Consider the following 26,879-nt stretch of genomic DNA (forward strand, 5'->3'; position numbering starts at 1 on the left):
TAATGTTTGCAAATTAGCACTAAGGAGCTAAAGCTGATGCTAATGGTAATTTGGTCAGATAAAGTTATATTTTGAGCTGATGATTGCATTAAATGCAAACATAAAGTTCATCCAGAGGGGAAATGAATGTTTATATGAAATTTCATGGCAATCCATCCATTATTTAAAGAGATGAAGAGAGCAGCGCCTCACCTCTGTCCATGAGGGCGTTGAACAGCGACGCGTTGATGAAGAACAGCAGGTAGGCGCAGAGCTGCCGCGAGATGTCCGGGTGGACCTGGAAGGCCGTGAGGAGCGCCTGCGCCTCCTTCAGAACCTCCAGGACGCCGCCCAGTCCGTCGGGCGCTCGCAGCTGACCACTCTCCGAGAACGGGTTCCCGTCCAGCAGCCCGGGCAGAGCGGCATACATGCTCTGTGGAGAGAGGACACTTCACTCTCTGGTGGTAAAGGTACTGGATAACCACGGCTAAACACCTGGAGATCAGGGATAAGGAGAGAGGACACTTCACTCTCTGGTAAAGGTACTGGATAACCTATCTATCTATCTATCTATCTATCTATCTATCTATCTATCTATCTATCTATCTATCTATCTATCTATCTATCTATCTATCTATCATCTATATATCTATCTATCTATCATCTATATATCTATCTATCTATCTATCTATCTATCTATCTATCTATCTATCTATCTATCATCTATATATCTATCTATCTATCTATCTATCTATCTATCTATCTATCATCTATATATCTATCTATCTATCTATCTATCTATCTATCTATCTATCATCTATCTATCTATCATCTATCTATCTATCTATCTATCTATCTATCTATCTATCTATCTATCTATCTATCATCTATCTATCTATCTATCTATCATCTATCTATCTATCTATCATATATCTATCTATCTATCATCTATCTATCTATCTATCATATATCTATCTATCTATCATCTATCTATCTATCTATCTATCTATCTATCTATCTATCATCTATCTATCTATCTATCATCTATATATCTATCTATCTATCATCTATCATGTATCTATCTATCTATCTATCTATCTATCATCTATCTATCTATCTATCTATCATCTATCTATCTATCATCTATCTATCTATCTAACCATTGTGAATAAAGCTTCTGTTGACTTTTACTTATTTAATAATGAAGAGAATATAGTGTTGTTGTTGTGGTGATATAAGCAGTATTGTAGGAGTTGTTAGCTTGCTGCTAAAGCTCCTGTTAGTACAGGTCTGGGCCTCATTGTCTTGGCGCCAACAAACATGGATTGAAGCAGAATTCTTTGTTCCATAAAAATGTAATGTGAATTTTGAAAGTTATTACATCTATCTCCTTTCAATACATTTTACTTTAAAAAGGGTCAAACCTCCACATTACGAGTAAATAGCAGGAGGAACAAGACTGTTAACGGCAAACACTGCATTGACCTCACGTTCTCACACAGATACCTCTTATCTACTCCAAAACAGCTCTGCCATTGTATGACTCAGGTGTTAGGTACACACACACACACACACACACACACACACACACACACACACACACACACACACACACACACACTACCATAACCTGTGTGAATGATGCTTACAGACTGGTAATACTGTTTGAAGCATATCAGGATGGAACTTTAGAGTTTCCCCACATGTACTTTCTTTCTTTTTGTTCTATCAGCACTCGCCTTGTGTTGTGAATCACAGCTGAATGAATAAAGCCCTCTTGGTCAAGTTGTATTCATGTTCTATTTTAAAAAGACTTTAAAAAGAAAAAGAAGAAGTGGTGAAATGTTGTCCGTACATTGTGAGCGTTGAGTTCTGTTCCACAGGAAGTCAACAGAGAAGCTGTCCACCCTGCTCTTCCTGTTGGGTGTTTCTCTGATGACAGCTGGTCTTCCTCTGCAGGAAACAGAACCTCCTTTTCTCTCCCCGTAGAATAATGTTTCCACTGAACATTTGCAATGCATCTCACTGCTAAAAACAAAGCTGGTGCTACTTGATTACATTGCCTCAAAAGTGGCAAATACATCTGGTGTAAAAGTGAAGGAACTGCCTCTGAAAAGCCAAATAAAAGAAACTCTGTGTAAAGCTGTATAGTGAAAGTCATTTCCTTTCAGTGCCGGCTGTAGAAATATGAGTATTCAAAACAACAGACGGTTCCTGCTTCCTTCCTCAACAGTCTGTGTTAAAGGGCGGTGCTGCTACTCTGATGTTAACTGGATTCCTTTAATACACATCTTTATCCTGGGAAGCCACATAAACACAGCCTGGGTGTCTGTCGGCTGTAAAGCAGTCGACTGCTGACTTACAAAGAAGATTCAGAGAGATGTATGCCACCTTGTGTGTGTCCAGATTTAAAGTGTTTAAGGCATTAGTGGTATAAACCCTCTCCGTCGCCTGTGGTGTTCCACAAGGCTCCGTCTTAGGCCCCTCTTTATTGTCCCTGATATGTTTCTTTTGGTTGTTGAAGAGCTGCACTTCCACTTGAAGTTAAGTCAAACACATTATCTTCAGTTTCTTTTAGTTCTTTGGAGGATGCAAAACACTAGATCACTATTAGCTTCAACTAAACCAGAGGAAGGACACGGTCGTTGTTATCCTTTATGTGCCGTCTTTAAGTCTTAATATAGAAATAAACTTAAGACACTTGTATCTCTGGAAAGCACTTTTGTTTATTACCTAATGTTTTGAACGTGCTCTATGAAAACAATAGACTCAACTGAACGTTGCCCGTAAAGACTTAGACAGGCTTCCAGACGTTCAGTGGTTCTCACCATCCTGGGGTTCTTATTCAACAAACCAGTGAAACCAGTCAAACCTTGGGAACCAGATTGTCTTTTTGTTTTGATTCAAGTCAGTGGAAAAGAAACCCCGCTCACTATCTCACAGGCTTTCCTCCCAGAGCCATTCTGTTATTGTGCTGAATGAATATCGTGTTTACACAGTGAGCTTTCCTGATCCACGTGGGACCGGTCCACAGGATCACAGGAGGAGAACATGCTGAGGTCACTGAGTGTGTGTTACAATGAGGATATGAACCTTGGTTAGATAGTAGACCGACTGCTGGAAGGTGAACATGATGACTTCTTCCAGGACGGTCATGGCTTCCTCACAAGCTGTACGAGTGGAGGACATCTCAGAGTCCAACAGGCCTGACAACACACAAAAACACGTGTTTACACACACACACACACACACACACACTCTAACAGCTGTGACGGTGACATTGAAGCTAAAGACCTTGGTCCTCCTGGCCCTGCCTCCAGGGCAGCAGCTGAGGGACTTCCTGCTGGATGAAGTGCAGCAGCTCGATGGCGTTGGCCATCCACAGCACCAGAGGCTGCAGACCTGGGATCAGCTCCTCCAGGCTGAGCCGCTGCAGAAGCTCGGGCGCGTCACTGGAGCTCCTGACGTAACACAATGCACAGAGATCAGTGCTGGAGTCTTAACAAGTAATACTTATACTGCAAACAATACAGGAACATCTTGACCATCTATTTGACACTTCACCATGGATGTTATCAACTCGGTCTCCAGACTGAAGCGTACAGACTTGTTTCCCCAACAGATTCCCTTCACTCTAAGAAGGCTCTGGGCGGGCCGGCGTCTCGTCTCACGGCCGTGAAAACGGCTTCAAGCATTCATTTATTTCAGCTTCAAGTCTTTCAAAAAATACTTGAGGTTGAAGCCCAATAAAAAAAGGCAGAAAATAACAGTGTCTCTGGCTGCAGAGCAGCAGCTGAGTGGTGCTTTGCATTCAGCTGTGTGTGTGTGTGTGTGTGTGTGTGTGTGTGTGTGTGTGTGTGTGTGTGTGTGTGTGTGTGTGTGTGTGTGTGTGTGCGTGTGTGTGTGTGTGTGCGTGTGCGTGTGCGTGTTTGTGTGTGTGCTGGTAGTTCACTTAGCTGTTAGACAAACACACCGTCCAAAACAATAAAAGTAACTTTTAGCCGCCTGCATTCAAGTGATTTATAACTGAAGAAGCTTCCAGCTGTTGGTTCACAACCGTCCTCACGTTTTACTTCCCACATGTTTGTTGTGAAAACAGAATTCATTCATATTTGTGGCCTCATGAGACGGAGAAGATAGTAAGATGAACATTTTAATGTTTCATCCAAATCATCCACAAACTCTGGACTCTGCTTATCCTTCGATAACTTAGTTTGAACTTCCTCATATATTTCTGCAAATCAGCATAAATAATACTGCAGCAACTTTCCTCCTGATGAGGTCATTGATAACTTTATTGCTCCAAATAATCTCCTGTTGATCGACTGAAAGATGATCAGTTGTCGTTCAGCTCATGTATCCTGATATGCGATGCGTCTCAGGTCCATAGTGTAAACTGACTGCTTCTGTTTTACAGACAGAACAAAGCTTTGTCATGTTCTTCATTAAATATAATAATGAATAGGTTATTTGGTTATTATTGCAACTGTTACTTCCTAAAGGCAGGGTCACATGATCTTGTTATGTCTGTACCTTTCATTGCTTTGCTCCTGAGACAAAGAGCTGCATGAAGAGAGAAAACTCTTTCCTAGAGAAGTTACTGGGAAAACCCTCTTTGCACAACAGCATTAAAAGCCTCATTGTTTCCAGAGGTGCAAATAGTAGTAAAATCAGACTTGAACTAGTCTTTCATTCAGTAGAAGTGGAGGTGTCGTATATCGAGGCAGCAGCTGCTCGTCCTCACTTTGTTTACTCACTTAGTTTCTGGCTGCATGGCTGCAAGCTCCTTGGTCTTCTCCTGAGGACACGTGAAGAAGATATGCATCAGACATCTAGCGGCATGAAATACATGTGATGATGTCACATTCTTTTTCACAGGGTTATTATGACGCTGAATTCACGTTCTACTATTTTAATTATTAAATCAATAAAGTAGTCAGTTAGATTAATGTTATGGTTGAACTGTGTTCTCTAAGGCTATATACACCTTGAATCCTGCAACCACCCCAAAACAAATGCATGTCCCCAGGAAGGCTTCAGTTGAGAGTCTGCACACTCAGCAACACTCTGAGATTAAGGTCTGAGGCTCCATCCTTACCCACATGAGGAGCTGAAGGCTCCATCCTTACCCACATGAGGAGCTGAAGGCTCCATCCTTACCCACAAGAGGAGCTGAAGGCTCCATCCTTACCCACAAGAGGAGCTGAAGGCTCCATCCTTACCCACATGAGGAGCTGAAGGCTCCATCCTTACCCACAAGAGGAGCTGAAGGCTCCATCCTTACCCACAAGAGGAGCTGAAGGCTCCATCCTTACCCACATGAGGAGCTGAAGGCTCCATCCTTACCCACATGAGGAGCTGAAGGCTCCATCCTTACCCACAAGAGGAGCTGAAGGCTCCATCCTTACCCACATGAGGATCTGGATCTGAGCGGCTATCCGGAGTAGCAGCTGTCTGAGGTGCGTCAGCTGGAAGGCCGAGGCCGAGCGCTGGATGCAGAGGCTCAGCAGGAAGGCCGGCGTCAGCTTGGGTTCATTCCCAGCGGGGTCCAGCATGTCCAAAACCTCCCGCAGGACTCGCTGTTCCTGCTCCGGCTCGTAGCTCAGCACCGCCACCGTGCCGTCCAAGTCTCTCCAGCGAGGCGTCGGCTTCCTGCGGAGCCTTTTGGGGGCGGCGATGGAGGAGCCGCACGATGAACAGGAGGAGGAGGCCTTGGCGTCGGAGTCCGGGCAGAGCGAGCTCATCCACGGAGGCGTCTGCAGGGACGCGCAGGTCGGGTCCTTGAACATGAACAGGTAGTGTTTCCCCAAGCCGACCAAGTCCCCCGTGTGCAGCTCCACCTCCTCCTGGAGCAGGAAGCCGTTGCGGGTCACCGGCGCCCCGTGGAGCGGCTTCAGCATGGTCCATGTCTTCCTGAGCTCCCCGCTGGCGTCCAGGCGTCGGACGCAGCAGTGCTGAGGCGACACGTCGGGGGCGAAGAGGAGGATGTCAACCTTCAGCCTCTCCTCGTCTTCTCCGGTACTGTGCTCCCGGCAGCAGCCGAAGATGGTGGTGGTCCCACTCATCAGGTAGATGACAAAGTCCTGCAAAAGAAAGGCTTTTGTTCAATTCAGGGCAGATCTATCTCCTTTCTGTTGGTATCCAATGATCTGTCCTTTATTTTCTTGATTAATCCTTTTATTGTATGGTCTATACAATGTAGGAAATTGGTAAAAAAGACGGTCACAATGTTCTATTTTCTCTTTTGAAGTATTGTTTTCTCCAAAACACAAAGATATTCACTTTACAGTCACCGAAGTAAAAGAGATGCAGCAGATCCTCACAACTGAGAAGTTGAAACTTAATGTGTGTGCTTTCAAAGGAAACTTCAGACTCTTTGAAGTGTGGTGGTAAGAGGTACTTATCCACAGTCAGTGTATTACCTTCTGTAGATGGAGTTCTCCACTCATCTAATGTTCAATACTTCCACTTCTTTACCTCGCTGAAGCCTTTCTTTATGCTCTCGTTAAAGCCACCAGACTCCTTTGACACCTCCCAGAACACAGGGTCTGCTTAACGTCGCCTCACAGCTGGTCTGTCTGAGGTGACTTTGCAGTTTTAGAGGATTAGTTTGGATTCTCCAGTCACATAATAAACTATGGAGGAAAAGTACCCAAGAATAGAGCCAACAGGTCCAGTGTTCAGCTATGTGCAATGATTGTTTTAGTCAAAGGAGTCTGGTGGCTTTAAGGAGAGCAGAAAGAGTCGGAAACGACAATCTGACTATGAATGATACTCAAAAATACTTTGCTCTGTAAAGACCCTAACCCAAAGAAAAAGCCTTTTCAAACTGCTTGATTTGTCCAAAAGCCAGAGATATGAATAATAATATATATTATACTCTATTATAAATGAAAAAACAACATGCTTTCACGTTGGAGAAGCTGAAAAGATGAATTGATTATTGGTTTATTCTTCTGTTCACGCATCACTCTCTCGGTGTGAAACCCGTCTTGACCCCGGTGATGGATCTGATGCTCTGGCGTAACATTTTGGAAAAGAACCAACTGTGTGGTGTGAACGGCAGCGTGACCCGAGACGGGAAAAGAAGGGATTAGGAGTGAGAGGTCGTGACGTCCGTGAGGTTTAGTGATGATACGCATCATCTGTGACGTAACAGTTAGCTACGTTAGCTGCGTTAGCTACGTTAGCTGCGTTAGCTGTGTTAGCTACGTTAGCTGCGTTAGCTACGTTAGCTGCGTTAGCTGTGTTAGCTACGTTAGCTGCGTTAGCTACGTTAGCTGCGTTAGCTACATGCTGCGTTAGCTACGTGCTGTGTTAGCAGCGTTAGCTCCTCATCAACAGACATTACATCCAGTTTACACACTTGATGAGGTTCACCTGCTCAGCAACTGAGTGCAGAACATTCCTTCATGTATGTTAGAAAAAAAGGCTAACCATTTTTTTTTTTTACTGAAAGTAATTTAAACATAATATCTGACATAAAAATATGAATATTAGAAACCTTGTAAAGGTAGAAATGATAGCAGATCTGTTGTATGGAATGCAATACATTCTACATGTGTACCTAATAAAGTGGACATTCAGTTAACAGGCTCGTTCGTTAGAGCTGCGCCTCGGCTGGAGCCCAGAGAGCAGCGGACCAGCAGGAGGCGCTGACAAAAAACTGCAATCAAGTCGGACAGTTGTCAGCTGTCAGCTGTGTTTACGCAGGAAGTCACAGAAAAAGGTACTTCCTGTTAGTTCCGAACTTTTGTTTACTTGTAGTTTACAGATCACGTTTGGATTTATTATATGTGTTTATAAATATATATTTATGTAAAAATGAGTGTGTAGCTGCATCCTTTGATCTTTTGATGTCTGCCTGTGAAATACATCACCAGTAGTTTTGATGTGTGTTGAATAAATACGATTTTGTATTAACAACCACACAATAAATGTGTTTAGATCAAACATGAGACTAATAGTCAACAATCCAGCGTTAAGTATTACAACTACACATAAAATACAAATTTTCTACAACACGTGGTGTTTGCTGTCAGATCTAAGAGCCAATCAGCTCTCTGATGTGGCGACAGCCAGGCGTTTCCCATCATGCACTGGGCCAAGCAGTCGTTTGAGAGCAACTGCGGCGGCTGACTCTGAAATCGACAGCCGGCTTGGTCTCGTGAGAGCATCGTTGACCACGTGTGCATGACGTCAGAGCAAGTCGGGACCAAGTCGGACACAAATCTAACCAGCATGCATTGCGCGCCGATCGCCGCCGATCGATTCTGCGCAGAACTGGATCATCTCCAACGAGCCTATTGTGTTAAATGCCTGTCATTGCTGCTGTCACTGTCTCATTCTATCTATTAGTTATTTAAGCGTGAGTATTGAATACAGTTCTAATTACTGGATACTGTGGTACTTTAACCTGTGGTATTTTGTTTAGAGCTGCAATATAATAGACAACTATTTGGAAAATAAATGTATCATTTTTTATTTTTTTTTAAACAAAGATTGCTGGTTCCAGCTTCTGCAATGAAAGGATTTCAAACTTTTCAGTCGAGTATCTTCGGGTTAGAAACTGTGTCGGCTGTCGACATCGTTCATGATTTTCAGTCATTTTATAAACGAATCGAGAAAAAAACTTGCAGATGTACAGATAGTGAAAATAATAATAACCAACTGAGGCCGAGTTTCAAACCCTGATCATGGACACTGTGTGTAGAGGTTATGTTCTGTAAGAAGAGCTTCCGTGTGGTTTCCTACAGCCTGTAATCAGGCGTCTGAGCCGGCTTCCTGCAGACCGTATACGGGTCTCTCCATCGGGACCTGATGACTCGTCACTTCTGAGCTGACACACCTCAGGAGCCTCAGTGTTTCCATGCTGCTGGCCTCCACATGACGCCCTGAGTTCTTAGCCTAAGACGTTCAACCCAACACCCTCCTGGACCCGTCTACTGCCTGCTGTCGCTTTGGCCAACACACAGTCACGGACCTTGTGAGGCCTTCAATGATCTCATTACAACCAATCCAAAGACAGATCTGAGATCTGGTTAATCATGTGTGTTGGTCATTCTGTCTGCCAACAGGAGAACTAGAGTCCACCATTCCACCACCACAGGAAGAGGATAGCGCTTTAGTTTGAGTTTTCCACCAGCTGTCGGTTGCAAGTTCTTTGCAGCTACTTTACTAGAAGGTGAAACAACCGAAGTAACTGTGGAAAACTAAATGCAGTGTGTCTTGTGTTTATGAGGAAAACAGAGGGAGATGCGGGTGCCTTTGCATTAGCGGTGGCAACAATTTCACCTCTTGGAAAGTTGTCTGTTTCCACTTTAATGTGGACGCACTACGGGAAGGTGCCACCTGGTTGAGTTCAGGTGGGAAAGTCTTTGCAGCACAAAGAGCTGTAACACTGAAACTGAAGCAATAAACACGTTTCTGGCAAAGAGAAAGCAAAGAATTTGCTTTGGCGAGCAAGAAACCGGGTTTATGGGAAATGAAGTCTTCATTGTGAGAAACACCACTGATCATCATGATGAACAAAAACGATTCAAAACTAAAAACTATATGAATCCGCAACAATTTTCACAGGCAATGTAAATAAAAGTAATCACCATTTGCAACCCTGCTCATCTGTTGTCTCCTAACCTGACATGAGTCATCATGTTGACATCCTCCCATCAGCCCCGCCTCTACCTGTCTGTGGCTGTAGCCCTGCAGCAGCAGGAAGTAGGGGAAGTCGAAGGGCGGGTGGATGGAGTACTGCGTGGTGTTGTCGTCGCTGCTCTCCGTCTCCTCCTTCTCCATGCCCAGACGCAGCACCTTGTCGGCCTCGGCCTCCGGGTCCTCTGGGAGGCTCAGCTGGGCCCGGGCCTCCTTCCCCATCGCGGACAGGTCCATCTCGCTCAGACTCCTCCAGATGCCGAGGCCGTCCGCGTCCTCGGCGCTGCCGTCCACGAACAGCGAGGTCACTCTGGAGCGGCTCTTCTGCAGCCTGCGGGCCTGAGCGTTGATGCCTGGAGACCAGAAGACAGATATGAATGCATCCCAACATGAGAGACACGCGCTGTTGTTCTTGATGATAACGTGCACAGCAGCTACACAATACATCCCTATTTGTTTACTGGTATTGTCAAGGTCACCCCTCACTGTCACATGACATCACACAGAACATCCCAGATAAAACAACATAAAGACTGATGAAGTCTCACAGCTTAAAGTTATCAACATATAAAAGCAAAGGGTCCCAAAATTGCATCTTAAGAGCAAATTTTTCGAAGGATAAAAACTGTGAGAATTTATGGAGGAATAACTTAAATGTCCTTGATTTGATGACAAAACTATTTTTTAAGAAATGAATCATAATTATTCCCTTTAATTTCCTGTTGCTTTAAAGGTCAGGCATGTTTATAGAAAAGCTTTTCCTAAACCGACTTAACATGTTTTCCATCACCAAAAACGATGCACAAATGTTCCCGTTTTGGACAGTTTGAGGAATTATCGTTTCAAAAATTAGGTTAAAATGAAAAGATATGCATTTATCGATCCCAAAAAGGGAAATTCAGTTGTTGCAGCTGCACAAAGACATGGAGCATAAAAAGGTAAAAGAAATCAAAGAAATATAAATAGAAACTTTAAAAGTTAAAATTACAGGGCAAAAGTGACAGTATCCATCAAACTCACACATGATATGATTACGTAATGACAGTTAGCGTTACCTGTATACATATGAAACATAGGTAGTGTTACCTGTATTAATACAGACATATACATATGAAACATAGGTAGGTAAGGGGAAATGTAGTGGAACAGTCAAACATAAAGTATCGTAGAGTAAATATAAAATCACCCTCTTTAATGTAGTGGTTAGTGAATTAAAAGTATTTTGTTGCATATAGAGGACTTTATCTGAAGCCGCTTCATGTCACTAGGTGACTTTAAACAGAAGGACTAGTTAGATAAAATCACATGTTAAAGTAGAAGCCATTTAGCTTCACTCCACAGACTCCAACACAACGTTTGACGTCTGGCAGCGATTCAGATGGAACATGAGCAGAAGGAAAGAGGACCTGTGGCGGTGACCAGGCCTGACGTAACAAACACCATCAGCTCATTCCCAGCCATTAAGCGGAGAGGAATGTCCAGAGCCCCGGCTTCACCGCTGCAGCTCTTATCAGCTGTGGAAGTGGGTGTTGCTCCACATTGTGCAGCAGCGGGGTGACGGAGCATATTGTAGAGGAGCGGGTCACTGAGAGAACCAGAGCTCTGGTTCTGTCTTCTTATAACACGGAACACACGTCAATGTTCTTCTGGTGGTTTTGAACCAGTTCAAACTCATCATCAACACCCAGACTAGTGCATTTAAAGTATCACTTCAACATTTTTGGGGAATTTATTTGATATATTTCCAAGAGTTATATGATTATTAGCACTCCTGGTTAATACGAAGCCTGCAGCTGGTTAGCTTAGCTTAGCATAAAGACTGGAAACAGGGGGAAACAGCTAGCCTGGTTCTGCCCAAAAGGTAAGAAACTCCACCTGCCAGCAACCTCTAAAGCGCTATAATGAACGCGCTATTTCTTGATATTTTACTATTTTATGGGCGTTATGGTCCAGACACATCGTCCTGTTCATGGAACTCCTCGTAAAACAGAGAGTTGTGTTTTTACATTTCAGTTTTTGTACGAATTAAACACACGATAACACGTGTTGATTAGGGAGCGTTAGAGGTGCTGGTAGAGGGAGTTTGTTACATTTTGGACAGAGCCGGGCTAGCTGTAAGCTATGCTAAGCTAACTAGCTGCTGGCTGTAGCTTCATATTTACGACACAGATATGAGCGAGGTGTCAATCTTCTCATCGCTCAGTAAGAACGCAGAGAAACACATTTACCAGACTAATAAAATCAATTGAAGTCGTTCAGTCGAGTCATAGTGTATTTAAAAGCAGCAGGATGAGTGTGATTTAAAAAAGCGAAATAGTGCCAAGGCTATTAGCGATTAAAAAGCCAGACTATTGGTGGAGCGCAGAGAGAAGCAGGAAGTGATAGGACCACAGTGAGCTCTGATAGGACCACAGTGAGTGGTCCTATCAGAGTAAAAGTGTAAAAGTACTGGTTTCAAAGTAAAAGTAATGTAAGGGGAATTTTTTTCCCATTAAGTACAAACTCTTAAGCCGCGTCTCAGGGCCTATAGTGCACTACCCCACCTCCCCCAAAACAATCCTTTTTCTAAAGGCCATAATGACTATAATGTTTTCAAATGTTATGTTGAAAAATGTGGCATCCACTAGGCTACCCGTTTCAGCTGCATATATGCCCATTGAAAATGATCACATTTTATTACAATGCAAATACATTAACCTCTTAGCTTTCCTGTAACATTTGACGAAAATCTAAACCTATCCAGGTATACCCAAAGTAAACTGGAAGCTGTACTTGAACTATTTGGAGTAAATGCATGGTCTTGGTCTCTTTTGAAAGGTAACAATCTAAAGCTTTTTTCCCTCAATAGTCAGAATCACTTTAAGTGCTGCTGACACTGAGTTATATGAGTTTGAACACACTAAAGTATAAGGTTTTTATTTCCGCCTGAATATTTCTTTGTAAATAGATGCCTGTAGATGACTATAAATGGGACTTATGGACTGGAAAACACAATGGGACCATAGCCTGAAGCCTTTTCTAGTCTAAGTAAAAAGCAGATAACAATATCACATAAAATGAATATTTTACACATGTTTTTCTATTGAAATGTCTAGGCGTTTTTTCATTTTGAGACTGAAAATATTCCTGATATATATATACTATATACCTATTAAAAAGGCTTATAGTCTTGCAAACTTATAGAGGTACTATTCATATATACTACCAGTATTGCTGACACAGAGAAAATGAAGTATAAATGCATTTTCATGCTAATTCAAGGCCAAACAAAGGCTCTATCAGCAGCTGTCTCTTCTCATTAAATTGAAGGCTGTTGGGATTATTTGCCCCCCTCTTCCTGGTATTCGTTTTTTAGGCAAATTCATTGGCTGTCCGAAACGCCTGTCATCTGAGCTGTACGAGGTGACAGGCTTGACCCACGTAAGTAAAGATTTCGGTGGTCATTTTAGTGCCGAGTTTGTAGCTGTGCTGTAAACTTGCTTTTTCTAAAATCAAAACGTTTTTCTTTCATATCTTCCAGCTGATATGAAATGATGCAACGCCAGTTGGTGGATATTTATGGATGTAATCACGTGCTTTGGACTAAATCTTTTACATTACAATACATTATATTACATGTTACATTACATATTACATTATATTACATATTACATTATATTACATTTTACATTATATTACATTTTACACTACATATTACATTATGTACGACGATGTGACGAGGGACGGTAGCTGAAGACGAGGGACGGTAGCTGAAGACGAGGGACGGTAGATGAAGACGAGGGACGGTATATGAAGACGAGGGACGGTAGATGAAGGGTAGATGAAGACGAGGGACGGTAGATGAAGACGAGGGACGGTAGATGAAGACGAGGGACGGTAGCTGAAGACGAGGGACGGTAGATGAAGACGAGGGATGGTAGATGGACGGTAGGTGAAGACGAGGGACGGTAGATGAAGCCGAGGGACGGTAGATGAAGACGAGGGACGGTAGACGAGGGCCGTCCCTCGTCTTCATCTACCGTCCCTCGTCTTCATCAACCCGCTGAAGACGAGGGACAGTAGCTGAAGACGAGGGACGGTAGCTGAAGACGAGGGACGGTAGATGAAGACGAGGGACGGTAGATGAAGACGAGGGACGGTAGCTTAAGACGAGGAACGGTAGCTGAAGACGAGGGACGGTAGATGAAGACGAGGGACGGTAGATGGACGGTAGATGAAGACGAGGGACGGTAGATGAAGACGAGGGACGGTAGATGAAGACGAGGGACGGTAGACGAGGGCCGTCCCTCGTCTTCATCTACCGTCCCTCGTCTTCATCAACCCGCTGAAGACGAGGGACGGTAGCTGAAGACGAGGGACGGTAGATGAAGACGAGGGACGGTAGATGAAGACGAGGGACGGTAGAGGGACGGTAGCTTAAGACGAGGAACGGTAGATGAAGACGAGGGACGTTAGATGAAGACGAGGGACGGTAGACGAGGGCCGTCCCTCGTCTTCATCTACCGTCCCTCGTCTTCATCAACTCGCTGAAGACGAGGGACGGTAGCTGAAGACGAGGGACGGTAGCTGAAGACGAGGGACGGTAGAGGGACGGTAGCTGAAGACGAGGGACGGTAGAGGGACGGTAGCTGAAGACGAGGGACGGTAGCTGAAGACGAGGGACGGTAGAGGGACGGTAGCTGAAGACGAGGGACGGTAGCTGAAGACGAGGGACGGTAGCTGAAGACGAGGGACGGTAGCTGAAGACGAGGGACGGTAGATGAAGACGAGGGACGGTAGATGGACGGTAGGTGAAGACGAGGGACGGTAGCTGAAGACGAGGGACGGTAGCTGAAGACGAGGGACGGTACCTGAAGACGAGGGACGGTAGATGAAGACGAGGGACGGTAGAGGGACGGTAGAGGGACGGTAGCTTAAGACGAGGAACGGTAGATGAAGACGAGGGACGGTAGCTGAAGACGAGGGACGGTAGATGAAGACGAGGGACGGTAGATGAAGACGAGGGACGGTAGAGGGACGGTAGCTTAAGACGAGGAACGGTAGATGAAGACGAGAGACGTTAGATGAAGACGAGGGACGGTAGACGAGGGCCGTCCCTCGTCTTCATCTACCGTCCCTCGTCTTCATCAACTCGCTGAAGACGAGGGACGGTAGCTGAAGACGAGGGACGGTAGATGAAGACGAGGGACGGTAGCTGAAGACGAGGGACGGTAGATGAAGACGAGGGACGGTAGAGGGACGGTAGCTGAAGACGAGGGACGGTAGCTGAAGACGAGGGACGGTAGAGGGACGGTAGCTGAAGATGAGGGACGGTAGCTGAAGACGAGGGACGGTAGCTGAAGACGAGGGACGGTAACTGAAGACGAGGGACAGTAGATGAAGACGAGGGACGGTAGCTGAAGACGAGGAACGGTAGCTGAAGACGAGGGACGGTAGAGGGACGGTAGCTGAAGACGAGGGACGGTAGCTGAAGACGAGGGACGGTAGCTGAAGACGAGGGACGGTAGAGGGACGGTAGCTGAAGACGAGGGACGGTAGAGGGACGGTAGCTGAAGACGAGGGACGGTAGATGAAGACGAGGGACAGTAGATGAAGACGAGGGACGGTAGATGAAGACGAGGGACGGTAGAGGGACGGTAGCTTAAGACGAGGAATGGTAGCTGAAGACGAGGGACGTTAGATGAAGACGAGGGACGGTAGATGAAGACGAGGGACGTTAGATGAAGATGAGGGACGGTAGCTGAAGACGAGGGACGGTAGATGAAGACGAGGGACGGTAGATGAAGACGAGGGACGGTAGCTGAAGCCGTGAAGGCGCTCACCTGCGGTGACGGTGTCTCGGTCCTTGGAGCTCTGCTCCTCGACGCTCGCTCGCAGTTGCATCTCGAAGCGCCTGGAGAAGCCTTCCTTGGGCTTCCATAGGGACTGCAGCGTGAGCGGCTTCTCGCGGTCGCCCACCACGCGGAAGCACTCTCGCCTCCACTGGGTGTCCTCGCCCGGCTGGCCGATCACGTCGCAGAGCACGTAGTCCTTGGCGTCTTCTTTCTCCAGGCAGTACCTGAACAGCGAAGGTGGACCGGAGGACCACAAGGGTTAAACACCTAAAGGTCACATGTCAATTCTTTTTGGTGCAGACTGACATATCTAAACAACTATTAAACCGATTGTTATCTAATTTGGTACAAACATTCATGCGCTCCCCGAAATGAATTTCCACAAATGTGATGATTCTCTGACTTTTTCCTCTAGCGCCATCATCAGGTCATGATCAATGTTGTCCAATATTAGGGTTTATGGCCGAATACGTGCAAAACTAATGCGATCCAATGAGCCTCAACTGTACTTATGTGTGCTTATTAGTAAATGTTTGCACGCTAATATGCTACACTTAACACTTAACATTAGCATTTAGCTCAAAGTACGGCTTCACAGAGCCGCGAGAATGTTTAGTTATTTCATTTAGATCTTTACATTTAGGCAATAGTAAGAAGAGCTCATCACAGTGACGTTTAAAAGAATTGTCCGTTACTGGTCATGTTCATGTTCTCTAACTGGTCCGTTACTGGTCATGTTCTCCATCTGATTCATTACTGGTCCTGTTCCCCATCTGATTGGTTACTGGTCATGTTCTTTAACTGGTCCGTTACTGGTCATGTTCCCCATCTGATTGGTTACTGGTCATGTTCCCCATCTGATTGGTTACTGGTCATGTTCTCCAGCAGAGCTTGTAACCAGTCAGCTGGACCTCTCACCTGTCCAGGGCCTCCTTCACCAGCTCTTCAGCACTGGACTGAGTGGTGGCCAGCACGCTCTTGTAGTTGGTCCCCTGGCAGATGTCGCTGCCAAAGATCTTCAGGATGCCGGGGACAGACATCTGACTGGACAGCTCCGCCGGGTCGTCCGCGGCCTGGAGGTCACCGCCGCGCCGCCCGCTGCCGGGGCTGTGGTTGAACACGGTCGACAGACGGTTGTTGTGGCGGCGGATTTTGCTCTTGGCCGGCTGCCGGACGCCGCCGCTCTCCGTGGAGCGGAGGGTGACGTCCGAGTTGTTGGACCTGAGATGACAAAGAGGAGGCCTTAAGACACAGGATGGAGCGGTGGCCACACCTATGAACGACTATTTCATATCCAGACTTTATTCATACCTTTTCATGACTATGTGAATGAAAAGCATCATAAACAGACAGATACAGAAACGTGTTTTGTTTTTTTCTTTTATATTTATATAGAACAATCGTTCCACATAACTCTGTAATGTATCTCACACAGGTTTTATACAACTTAAAACAATAATGTAGGCACTAAATATGTAGGTGAAAGGTGAAAAAGTAATTTGGTTGGATTGGAGGGTAAACTGGGTTTATATGTGATATGAGGCCAGAAGGACTTTATAAACACTATAGTGAAATAGTGATATCAAACCAGTAAACTCCTCTTATATATATCTATATATATGTATATATAGATATATATATATATATATATATATATATATATATATATATATATATATATATATATATATATATACATATATATAGATATAAAACCAGTAAACTACTCTTATATCTATATATATAAAACCAATAAGCTGCTCTATTGGTGCTTCTATGCCGTTTATCATGAACCATAATGAAGATCTGAAGTTACATTAAAGGCGGTGGTCAAAACATAATAAATGTTCCTATGTGGAAAAATGTATGAACGCAACATAGCATAGATAAGTGTAAATTATTGTATATTTATTACAGATGATTGACAATATCTTCACCACACCACTATCATTATGGGCAAAGATAGAAGAAGTATTCAGATACATCATTCAAATTCTTAGTTCAGTAAAAGTACAAAAGTATTATCAAATTATATTTTAAACACAAAAAGAGTACTAATTATGCAAAACGCCCATTTCAGAATATAAACATATTATGTTTGATGTTGCAGAGATGAGGCTTCATGCTGCTGTGGAGCTGAATCTGTAATAATAATAATAATAATAATTATAATAATAATAATAATGATAATAACGTTGTATTGAAGTAACTGAAGGTGTCAGATAAACATAGTGGAATAGAGGTATATGTAATGTAATATGTAATATAATGTAATATGTAATACAATGTATTGTAATGTAAAATGTAGCATAATGTAATATGTAATGTAAAATGTAACATAATGTAATATGTAGTGTAAAATGTAATATAATGTCAAATGTAATATAATGTAATATGTAATGTAAAATGTAATATAATGTATTGTAGTGTAAAATGTAATATAATGTAATATGTAATGTAAAATGTAGTATAATTTAAAATGTAATATAATGTAACATATAATGTAATGTATTGTAATGTAAAATGTAGCATAATGTAATATGTAATGTAAATGTAGCATAATGTAATATGTAATGTAAATGTAGCATAATGTAATATGTAATGTAAAATGTAGCATAATGTATTATGTAATGTAAATGTAGCATAATGTAATATGTAATGTAAATGTAGCATAATGTAATATGTAATGTAAATGTAGCATAATGTATTATGTAATGTAAATGTAGCATAATGTAATATGTAATGTAAAATGTAGCATAATGTATTATGTAATGTAAATGTAGCATAATGTAATATGTAATGTAAATGTAGCATAATGTAATATGTAATGTAAATGTAGCATAATGTATTATGTAATGTAAATGTAGCATAATGTAATATGTAATGTAAAATGTAGCATAATGTATTATGTAATGTAAATGTAGCATAATGTAATATGTAATGTAAATGTAGCATAATGTAATATGTATTGTAAAATGTAGCATAATGTAATATGTATTGTAAAATGTAGCATAATGTAATATGTATTGTAAAATGTAGCATAATGTACAAGGTGAGAATGAAGCAGAGACTTACTGCACAGACCCATTGCTGGGTTTCCTCCCCAGTGAGACCAGCCTCTTCTTGGGGGAGCGGACCAGTGAAGCCGCTGGGAAGTTCAGTTTGTTCCCGAGGCTGCTGCTCTCCTCCGGGATCATGTTCTCACGGAGACTCGCTCATTATGGGCTGTTCTATAAGTGAACACTGTAAGACTCCATGTCTGAACTTCCAGCGTGTTTCCGTTGTATTCCAAAGTCTTCCGCAAAAACAACAACAAAACGTTTTCTTGGGGATGGAATCCAAAAGTTCAGCCGCAGAAGAAGCAGCAGAGCCGGGTCCTGTTGCTCCGCTTCAGGCTGCAGACAACGGAGGAGTCCCGGTCCATAGCGACGCGAGACCCGGACCCTAGACCTCCGGACTGAGCCTGTACCGGACTATGAACCTGGACCGGATTTACTGAACCTGGACCGGATTTACTGAGCCTGGACCTCCGGACTGAGCCAGGACCGGAATACTGAGCCTGGACCGGACTACTGAACCAGGACCGGACCACTGAGCCTGGACCGGACTCACTGAACCAGGACCGGACTACTGAGCCTGGAACACCGGACTGAACGAGAGGAGAGACTCACGGAGCTGCCGGTGACGTCAGCGCGGCGGCACGAGGGAGGCGGGACACACACACACACACACACACAAAACACACACACACACGCACACACACACACACACACACACACACACACACACACACACACAGGGTTAGTAGTATATATATATATATATATATATATATATATATATATATATATATATATATATATATATATATATATATATATATATATATATATATATATATATATATATATATATATATATATAATCTGAATCTGTAAAGTAACTTAAATAAATGTAGCGGAGTAAAAAGTTCAATATTGAATGAGAAGTATAAAGCATAAGATCTAAATCCTAAAGAAGTATGAAGTGTCTGTATGTATGTATGTATGTATGTATGTATGTATGTATGTATGTATGTATGTATGTATGTATGTATGTATGTATGTCTGTATGTCTGTAGTATGTATGTATGTATGTATGTATGTATGTATGTATGTATGTATGTATGTATTTATGTATGTCTGTATGTAGTATGTATGTATGTCTGTAGTATGTATGTATGTCTGTATGTCTTTATGTAGTATGTATGTATGTATGTATGTATGTATGTAGTATATATGTATGTATGTATGTCTGTATGTATGTAGTATGTATGCATGTATGTATGTATGTAGTATGTATGTATGTCTGTATGTATGTATGTATGTATGTATGTATGTATGTATGTATGTATGTCTGTATGTAGTATGTATGTATGTATGTATGTCTGTATGTCTTTATGTAGTTTGTATGTATGTATGTCTGTATGTCTTTATGTAGTATGTCTGTATGTCTGTATGTAGTATGTATGTATGTCTGTATGTCTGTATGTATGTATGTATGTCTGTATGTAGTATATATGTATGTATGTATGTCTGTATGTCTGTATGTAGTATGTATGTATGTCTGTATGTCTGTATGTATGTATTTATGTATGTCTGTATGTATGTCTGTATGTATGTATGTCTGTATGTATGTATGTATGTATGTATGTATGTATGTATGTAGTATGTATGTATGTCTGTATGTATGTATGTATGTATGTATGTATGTATGTATGTATGTATGTATGTCTGTATGTCTTTATGTATGTCTGTATGTAGTATGTATGTATGTATGTCTGTATGTCTGTATGTATGTCTGTATGTATGTATTATGTATGTATGTCTGTATGTATGTATGTATGTAGTATGTATGTATGTCTGTATGTAGTATGCATGTATGTATGTCTGTATGTATTTATGTAGTATGTATGTATGTCTGTATGTAGTATATATGTATGTCTGTATGTCTTTATGTAGTATGTCTGTATGTCTGTATGTATGTCTGTATGTATGTATGTATGTATGTAGTATGTATGTATGTCTGTATGTATGTATGTATTTATGTATGTCTGTATGTAGTATGTATGTATGTCTGTATGTCTTTATGTAGTATGTATGTATGTCTGTATGTAGTATATATGTATGTATGTATGTCTGTATGTATGTATGTATGTATGTCTGTATGTCTTTATGTAGTATGTCTGTATGTCTGTATGTAGTATGTATGTCTGTATGTATGTATGTATGTATGTATGTCTGTATGTATGTATTTATGTATGTCTGTATGTAGTATGTATGTATGTCTGTATGTATGTCTGTATGTATGTCTGTATGTATGTATGTATGTCTGTATGTATGTATGTATGTATGTATGTATGTATGTCTGTATGTCTGTATGTAGTATGTATGTATGTATGTCTGTATGTCTGTATGTAGTATGTATGTATGTATGTATGTCTGTATGTATGTATTTATGTATGTCTGTATGTAGTATGTATGTATGTCTGTATGTATGTCTGTATGTATGTATGTATGTATGTATGTCTGTATGTATGTATGTATGTATGTATGTAGTATGTATGTATGTCTGTATGTATGTATTTATGTATGTCTGTATGTAGTATGTATGTATGTCTGTATGTCTTTATGTAGTATGTATGTATGTATGTATGTATGTCTTTATGTAGTATGTATGTATGTATGTATGCATGTATGTAGTATGTATGTATGTCTGTATGTATGTATGTATGTATGTATTTATGTATGTCTGTATGTAGTATGTATGTATGTATGTCTGTATGTCTTTATGTAGTTTGTATGTATGTATGTATGTATGTCTATATGTAGTATATATGTATGTATGTATGTCTGTATGTAGTATGTATGTATGCATGTCTGTATGTCTTTATGTAGTTTGTATGTATGTATGTCTGTATGTCTGTATGTAGTATGTATGTATGTCTGTATGTCTGTATGTATGTATTTATGTATGTCTGTATGTAGTATATATGTATGTATGTATGTCTGTATGTCTGTATGTAGTATGTATGTATGTATGTCTGTATGTCTGTATGTCTGTATGTATGTATGTCTGTATGTATGTCTGTATGTATGTATGTATGTATGTAGTATGTATGTATGTCTGTATGTATGTATGTATGTATGTATGTATGTCTGTATGTATGTATGTATGTATGTATGTCTGTATGTCTTTATGTATGTCTGTATGTAGTATGTATGTATGTATGTCTGTATGTCTGTATGTATGTCTGTATGTATGTATTATGTATGTATGTATGTATGTATGTCTGTATGTATGTATGTCTGTATGTATGTCTGTATGTATGTATGTATGTAGTATGTATGTATGTCTGTATGTAGTATGCATGTATGTATGTCTGTATGTCTTTATGTAGTATGTATGTATGTCTGTATGTAGTATATATGTATGTCTGTATGTCTTTATGTAGTATGTCTGTATGTCTGTATGTATGTCTGTATGTATGTATGTATGTAGTATGTATGTATGTCTGTATGTATTTATGTATGTCTGTATGTAGTATGTATGTATGTCTGTATGTCTTTATGTAGTATGTATGTATGTCTGTATGTAGTATATATGTATGTATGTATGTCTGTATGTATGTATGTATGTATGTCTGTATGTCTTTATGTAGTATGTCTGTATGTCTGTATGTAGTATGTATGTCTGTATGTATGTATGTATGTATGTATGTATGTATGTCTGTATGTATTTATGTATGTCTGTATGTAGTATGTATGTATGTCTGTATGTATGTCTGTATGTATGTATGTATGTATGTCTGTATGTCTGTATGTAGTATGTATGTATGTATGTCTGTATGTCTGTATGTAGTATGTATGTATGTATGTATGTCTGTATGTATGTATTTATGTATGTCTGTATGTAGTATGTATGTATGTCTGTATGTATGTATGTATGTATGTATGTATGTATGTATGTATGTCTGTATGTATGTATGTATGTATGTAGTATGTATGTATGTCTGTATGTATGTATTTATGTATGTCTGTATGTAGTATGTATGTATGTATGTCTGTATGTCTTTATGTATGTATGTATGTATGTCTGTATGTCTGTATGTATGTATGTATGTAGTATGTATGTATGTCTGTATGTATGTATTTATGTATGTCTGTATGTAGTATGTATGTATGTATGTATGTCTGTATGTAGTATATATGTATGTCTGTATGTCTTTATGTAGTATGTCTGTATGTCTGTATGTATGTCTGTATGTATGTATGTATGTAGTATGTATGTATGTCTGTATGTATGTATGTATTTATGTATGTCTGTATGTAGTATGTATGTATGTCTGTATGTCTTTATGTAGTATGTATGTATGTCTGTATGTAGTATATATGTATGTATGTATGTCTGTATGTATGTATGTATGTATGTATGTATGTCTGTATGTCTTTATGTAGTATGTCTGTATGTCTGTATGTAGTATGTATGTCTGTATGTATGTATGTATGTATGTATGTATGTCTGTATGTATGTATTTATGTATGTCTGTATGTAGTATGTATGTATGTCTGTATGTATGTCTGTATGTATGTATGTATGTATGTCTGTATGTCTGTATGTAGTATGTATGTATGTATGTCTGTATGTCTGTATGTAGTATGTATGTATGTATGTATGTATGTCTGTATGTATGTATTTATGTATGTCTGTATGTAGTATGTATGTATGTCTGTATGTATGTATGTATGTATGTATGTATGTCTGTATGTATGTATGTATGTATGTAGTATGTATGTATGTCTGTATGTATGTATTTATGTATGTCTGTATGTAGTATGTATGTATGTATGTCTGTATGTCTTTATGTATGTATGTATGTATGTCTGTATGTCTGTATGTATGTATGTATGTATGTAGTATGTATGTATGTCTGTATGTATGTATTTATGTATGTCTGTATGTAGTATGTATGTATGTCTGTATGTCTTTATGTAGTATGTATGTATGTATGTCTGTATGTCTTTATGTAGTATGTATGTATGTATGTATGTATGTAGTATGTATGTATGTCTGTATGTATGTATGTATGTATGTATGTATTTATGTATGTCTGTATGTAGTATGTATGTATGTATGTCTGTATGTCTTTATGTAGTTTGTATGTATGTATGTCTGTATGTAGTATATATGTATGTATGTATGTCTGTATGTCTTTATGTAGTATGTCTGTATGTCTGTATGTAGTATGTATGTATGTATGTCTGTATGTCTGTATGTATGTATTTATGTATGTCTGTATGTAGTATATATGTATGTATGTATGTCTGTATGTCTTTATGTAGTATGTCTGTATGTCTGCATGTAGTATGTATGTATGTATGTCTGTATGTCTGTATGTATGTATTTATGTATGTCTGTATGTATGTCTGTATGTATGTATGTCTGTATGTATGTCTGTATGTATGTATGTATGTATGTATGTATGTAGTATGTATGTATGTCTGTATGTATGTATGTATGTATGTATGTATGTATGTATGTCTGTATGTATGTATGTATGTATGTATGTATGTCTGTATGTCTTTATGTATGTCTGTATGTCTTTATGTATGTCTGTATGTCTTTATGTATGTCTGTATGTAGTATGTATGTCTGTATGTATGTCTGTATGTATGCATTATGTATGTATGTATGTATGTATGTCTGTATGTATGTATGTCTGTATGTATGTCTGTATGTATGTATGTATGTATGTAGTATGTATGTATGTCTGTATGTAGTATGCATGTATGTATGTCTGTATGTCTTTATGTAGTATGTATGTATGTCTGTATGTAGTATATATGTATGTCTGTATGTCTTTATGTAGTATGTCTGTATGTCTGTATGTATGTCTGTATGTATGTATGTATGTAGTATGTATGTATGTCTGTATGTATGTATGTATGTATTTATGTATGTCTGTATGTAGTATGTATGTATGTCTGTATGTCTTTATGTAGTATGTATGTATGTCTGTATGTAGTATATATGTATGTATGTATGTATGTCTGTATGTATGTATGTATGTATGTATGTATGTCTTTATGTAGTATGTCTGTATGTCTGTATGTAGTATGTATGTATGTAGTATGTATGTCTGTATGTATGTATGTCTGTATGTATGTATTTATGTATGTCTGTATGTAGTATGTATGTATGTCTGTATGTATGTCTGTATGTATGTATGTCTGTATGTCTGTATGTCTGTATGTAGTATGTATGTATGTATGTATGTCTGTATGTATGTATTTATGTATGTCTGTATGTAGTATGTATGTATGTCTGTATGTCTGTATGTATGTATGTATGTATGTCTGTCTGTATGTATGTATGTCTGTATGTCTTTATGTATGTATGTATGTAGTATGTATGTATGTAGTATGTATGTATGTATGTAGTATGTATGTATGTAGTATGTATGTATGTAGTATGTATGTATGTATGTAGTGTGTTTGTATGTAGTATGTATGTATGTATGTATGTATGTATGTATGTATGCATGTATGTAGTATGTATGTATGTATGTCTGTATGTCTGTATGTATGTCTGTATGTATGTCTGTATGTATGTCTGTATGTATGTATGTATGTATGTATGTCTGTATGTATGTATGTATGTCTGTATGTATGTATGTATGTATGTATGTCTGTATGTCTTTATGTATGTCTGTATGTAGTATGTATGTATGTATGTCTGTATGTATGTCTGTATGCAGTATGTATGTATGTCTGTATGTAGTATGTATGTATGTATGTCTGTATGTCTTCATGTAGTATGTATGTATGTATGTATGTCTGTATGTAGTATATATGTATGTATGTATGTCTGTATGTATGTATGTATGTATGTATGTATGTATGTCTGTTTGTCTTCATGTAGTATGTCTGTATGTCTGTATGTATGTATGTATGTAGGGTATGTATGTCTGTATGTATGTATGTATTTATGTATGTCTGTATGTAGTATGTATGTATGTCTGTATGTATTTCTGTATGTATGTATGCATGTATGTCTGTATGTATGTATGTCTGTATGTATGTATGTATGTATGTCTGTATGTCTTTATGTAGTATGTATGTATGTATGTATGTCTGTATGTATGTATTTATGTATGTCTGTATGTAGTCTGTATCTATGTATGTATGTATGTATGTAGCATGTATGTATGTATGTATGTATGTATGTATGTAGTATGTATGTATGTATGTAGTATGTATGTATGTAGTATTTATGTATGTTGTATGTATGTATGTATGTATGTAGTATGTATGTATGTATGTATGTATGTATGTATGTATGTAGTATGTATGTATGTATGTATGTATGTCTGTATGTCTGTATGTATGTCTGTATGTCTGTATGTATGTATGTATGTATGTCTGTATGTATGTATTTATGTATGTCTGTATGTAGTCTGTATCTATGTATGTATGTATGTATGTAGCATGTATGTATGTATGTATGTATGTATGTATGTATGTATGTATGTATGTAGTATGTATGTATGTATGTAGTATGTATGTATGTAGTATTTATGTATGTTGTATGTATGTATGTATGTATGTAGTATGTATGTATGTATGTATGTATGTATGTATGTATGTAGTATGTATGTATGTATGTATGTATGTATGTCTGTATGTCTGTATGTATGTATGTATGTATTTATGTATGTATGTATGTATGTATGTAGTATGTATGTATGTATGTATGTATGTATGTATGTATGTATGTATGTATGTCTGTATGTATGTATGTATGTATGTATGTATTTATGTCTGTATGTATGTATGTAGTATGTATGTATGTATGTATGTATGTATGTCTGTATGTATGTATGTAGTATGTATGTATGTATGTCTGTATGTATGTCTGTATGTCTTTATGTAGTATGTCTGTATGTCTGTATGTAGTATGTATGTATGTATGTCTGTATGTATGTATGTATGTATGTATTTATGTATGTATGTATGTATGTATGTATGTATGTATGTATGTATGTATGTTGTATGTATGTATGTCTTTTTCCCCTGACTTGTCTACTGTACTGTTTAAGACCGCCATCTAGTGGCAGTAAAGTGGAACTGTCACACAGCTGTAAGCCATGACGTTATTGCCACCAGAACACAGTTGTAGTGTTTGTGATGCTCCTGACAGTCGCTGGACACTAAAGTGAACGCGGAGACAAAAGTATTGAAGCTTAACTTGTGTCACCATGACTTCACTAAAGGAACAAACACTGTTTGCATTTCTGTGTTCCACACTTTGAACACACTACACTGTTTCTTACATCACACACACATTCAAGTATGAACTATCTAAAAGGGAAAACTA

General features: G+C 39.6%; 1 protein-coding gene across 1 annotated transcript in view; it reads right to left on the reverse strand.

Moving 5' to 3' along the window:
* radil2a (Ras association and DIL domains 2a) overlaps nucleotides 1-18,661 on the reverse strand; it is a gene marked incomplete at its 5' end in the record, with an annotated part of 41,493 nt that extends 22,832 nt beyond the window's left edge. Inside the window, 9 exons of the mRNA XM_079233115.1 lie at nucleotides 193-412; nucleotides 3,073-3,185; nucleotides 3,274-3,440; nucleotides 4,737-4,777; nucleotides 5,388-6,062; nucleotides 9,664-9,983; nucleotides 15,453-15,688; nucleotides 16,383-16,685; nucleotides 18,540-18,661. Of these exons, the coding sequence (XP_079089241.1) occupies nucleotides 193-412; nucleotides 3,073-3,185; nucleotides 3,274-3,440; nucleotides 4,737-4,777; nucleotides 5,388-6,062; nucleotides 9,664-9,983; nucleotides 15,453-15,688; nucleotides 16,383-16,685; nucleotides 18,540-18,661 (2,197 nt within the window). The remainder of the gene's footprint in view (nucleotides 1-192; nucleotides 413-3,072; nucleotides 3,186-3,273; nucleotides 3,441-4,736; nucleotides 4,778-5,387; nucleotides 6,063-9,663; nucleotides 9,984-15,452; nucleotides 15,689-16,382; nucleotides 16,686-18,539) is intronic.
* Nucleotides 18,662-26,879: the final 8,218 nt, after the last annotated feature.

This window comes from Taurulus bubalis (assembly GCF_910589615.1).
Source record: "Taurulus bubalis genome assembly, chromosome: 17".
Classification (NCBI taxonomy): Eukaryota; Metazoa; Chordata; class Actinopteri; order Perciformes; family Cottidae; genus Taurulus; species Taurulus bubalis.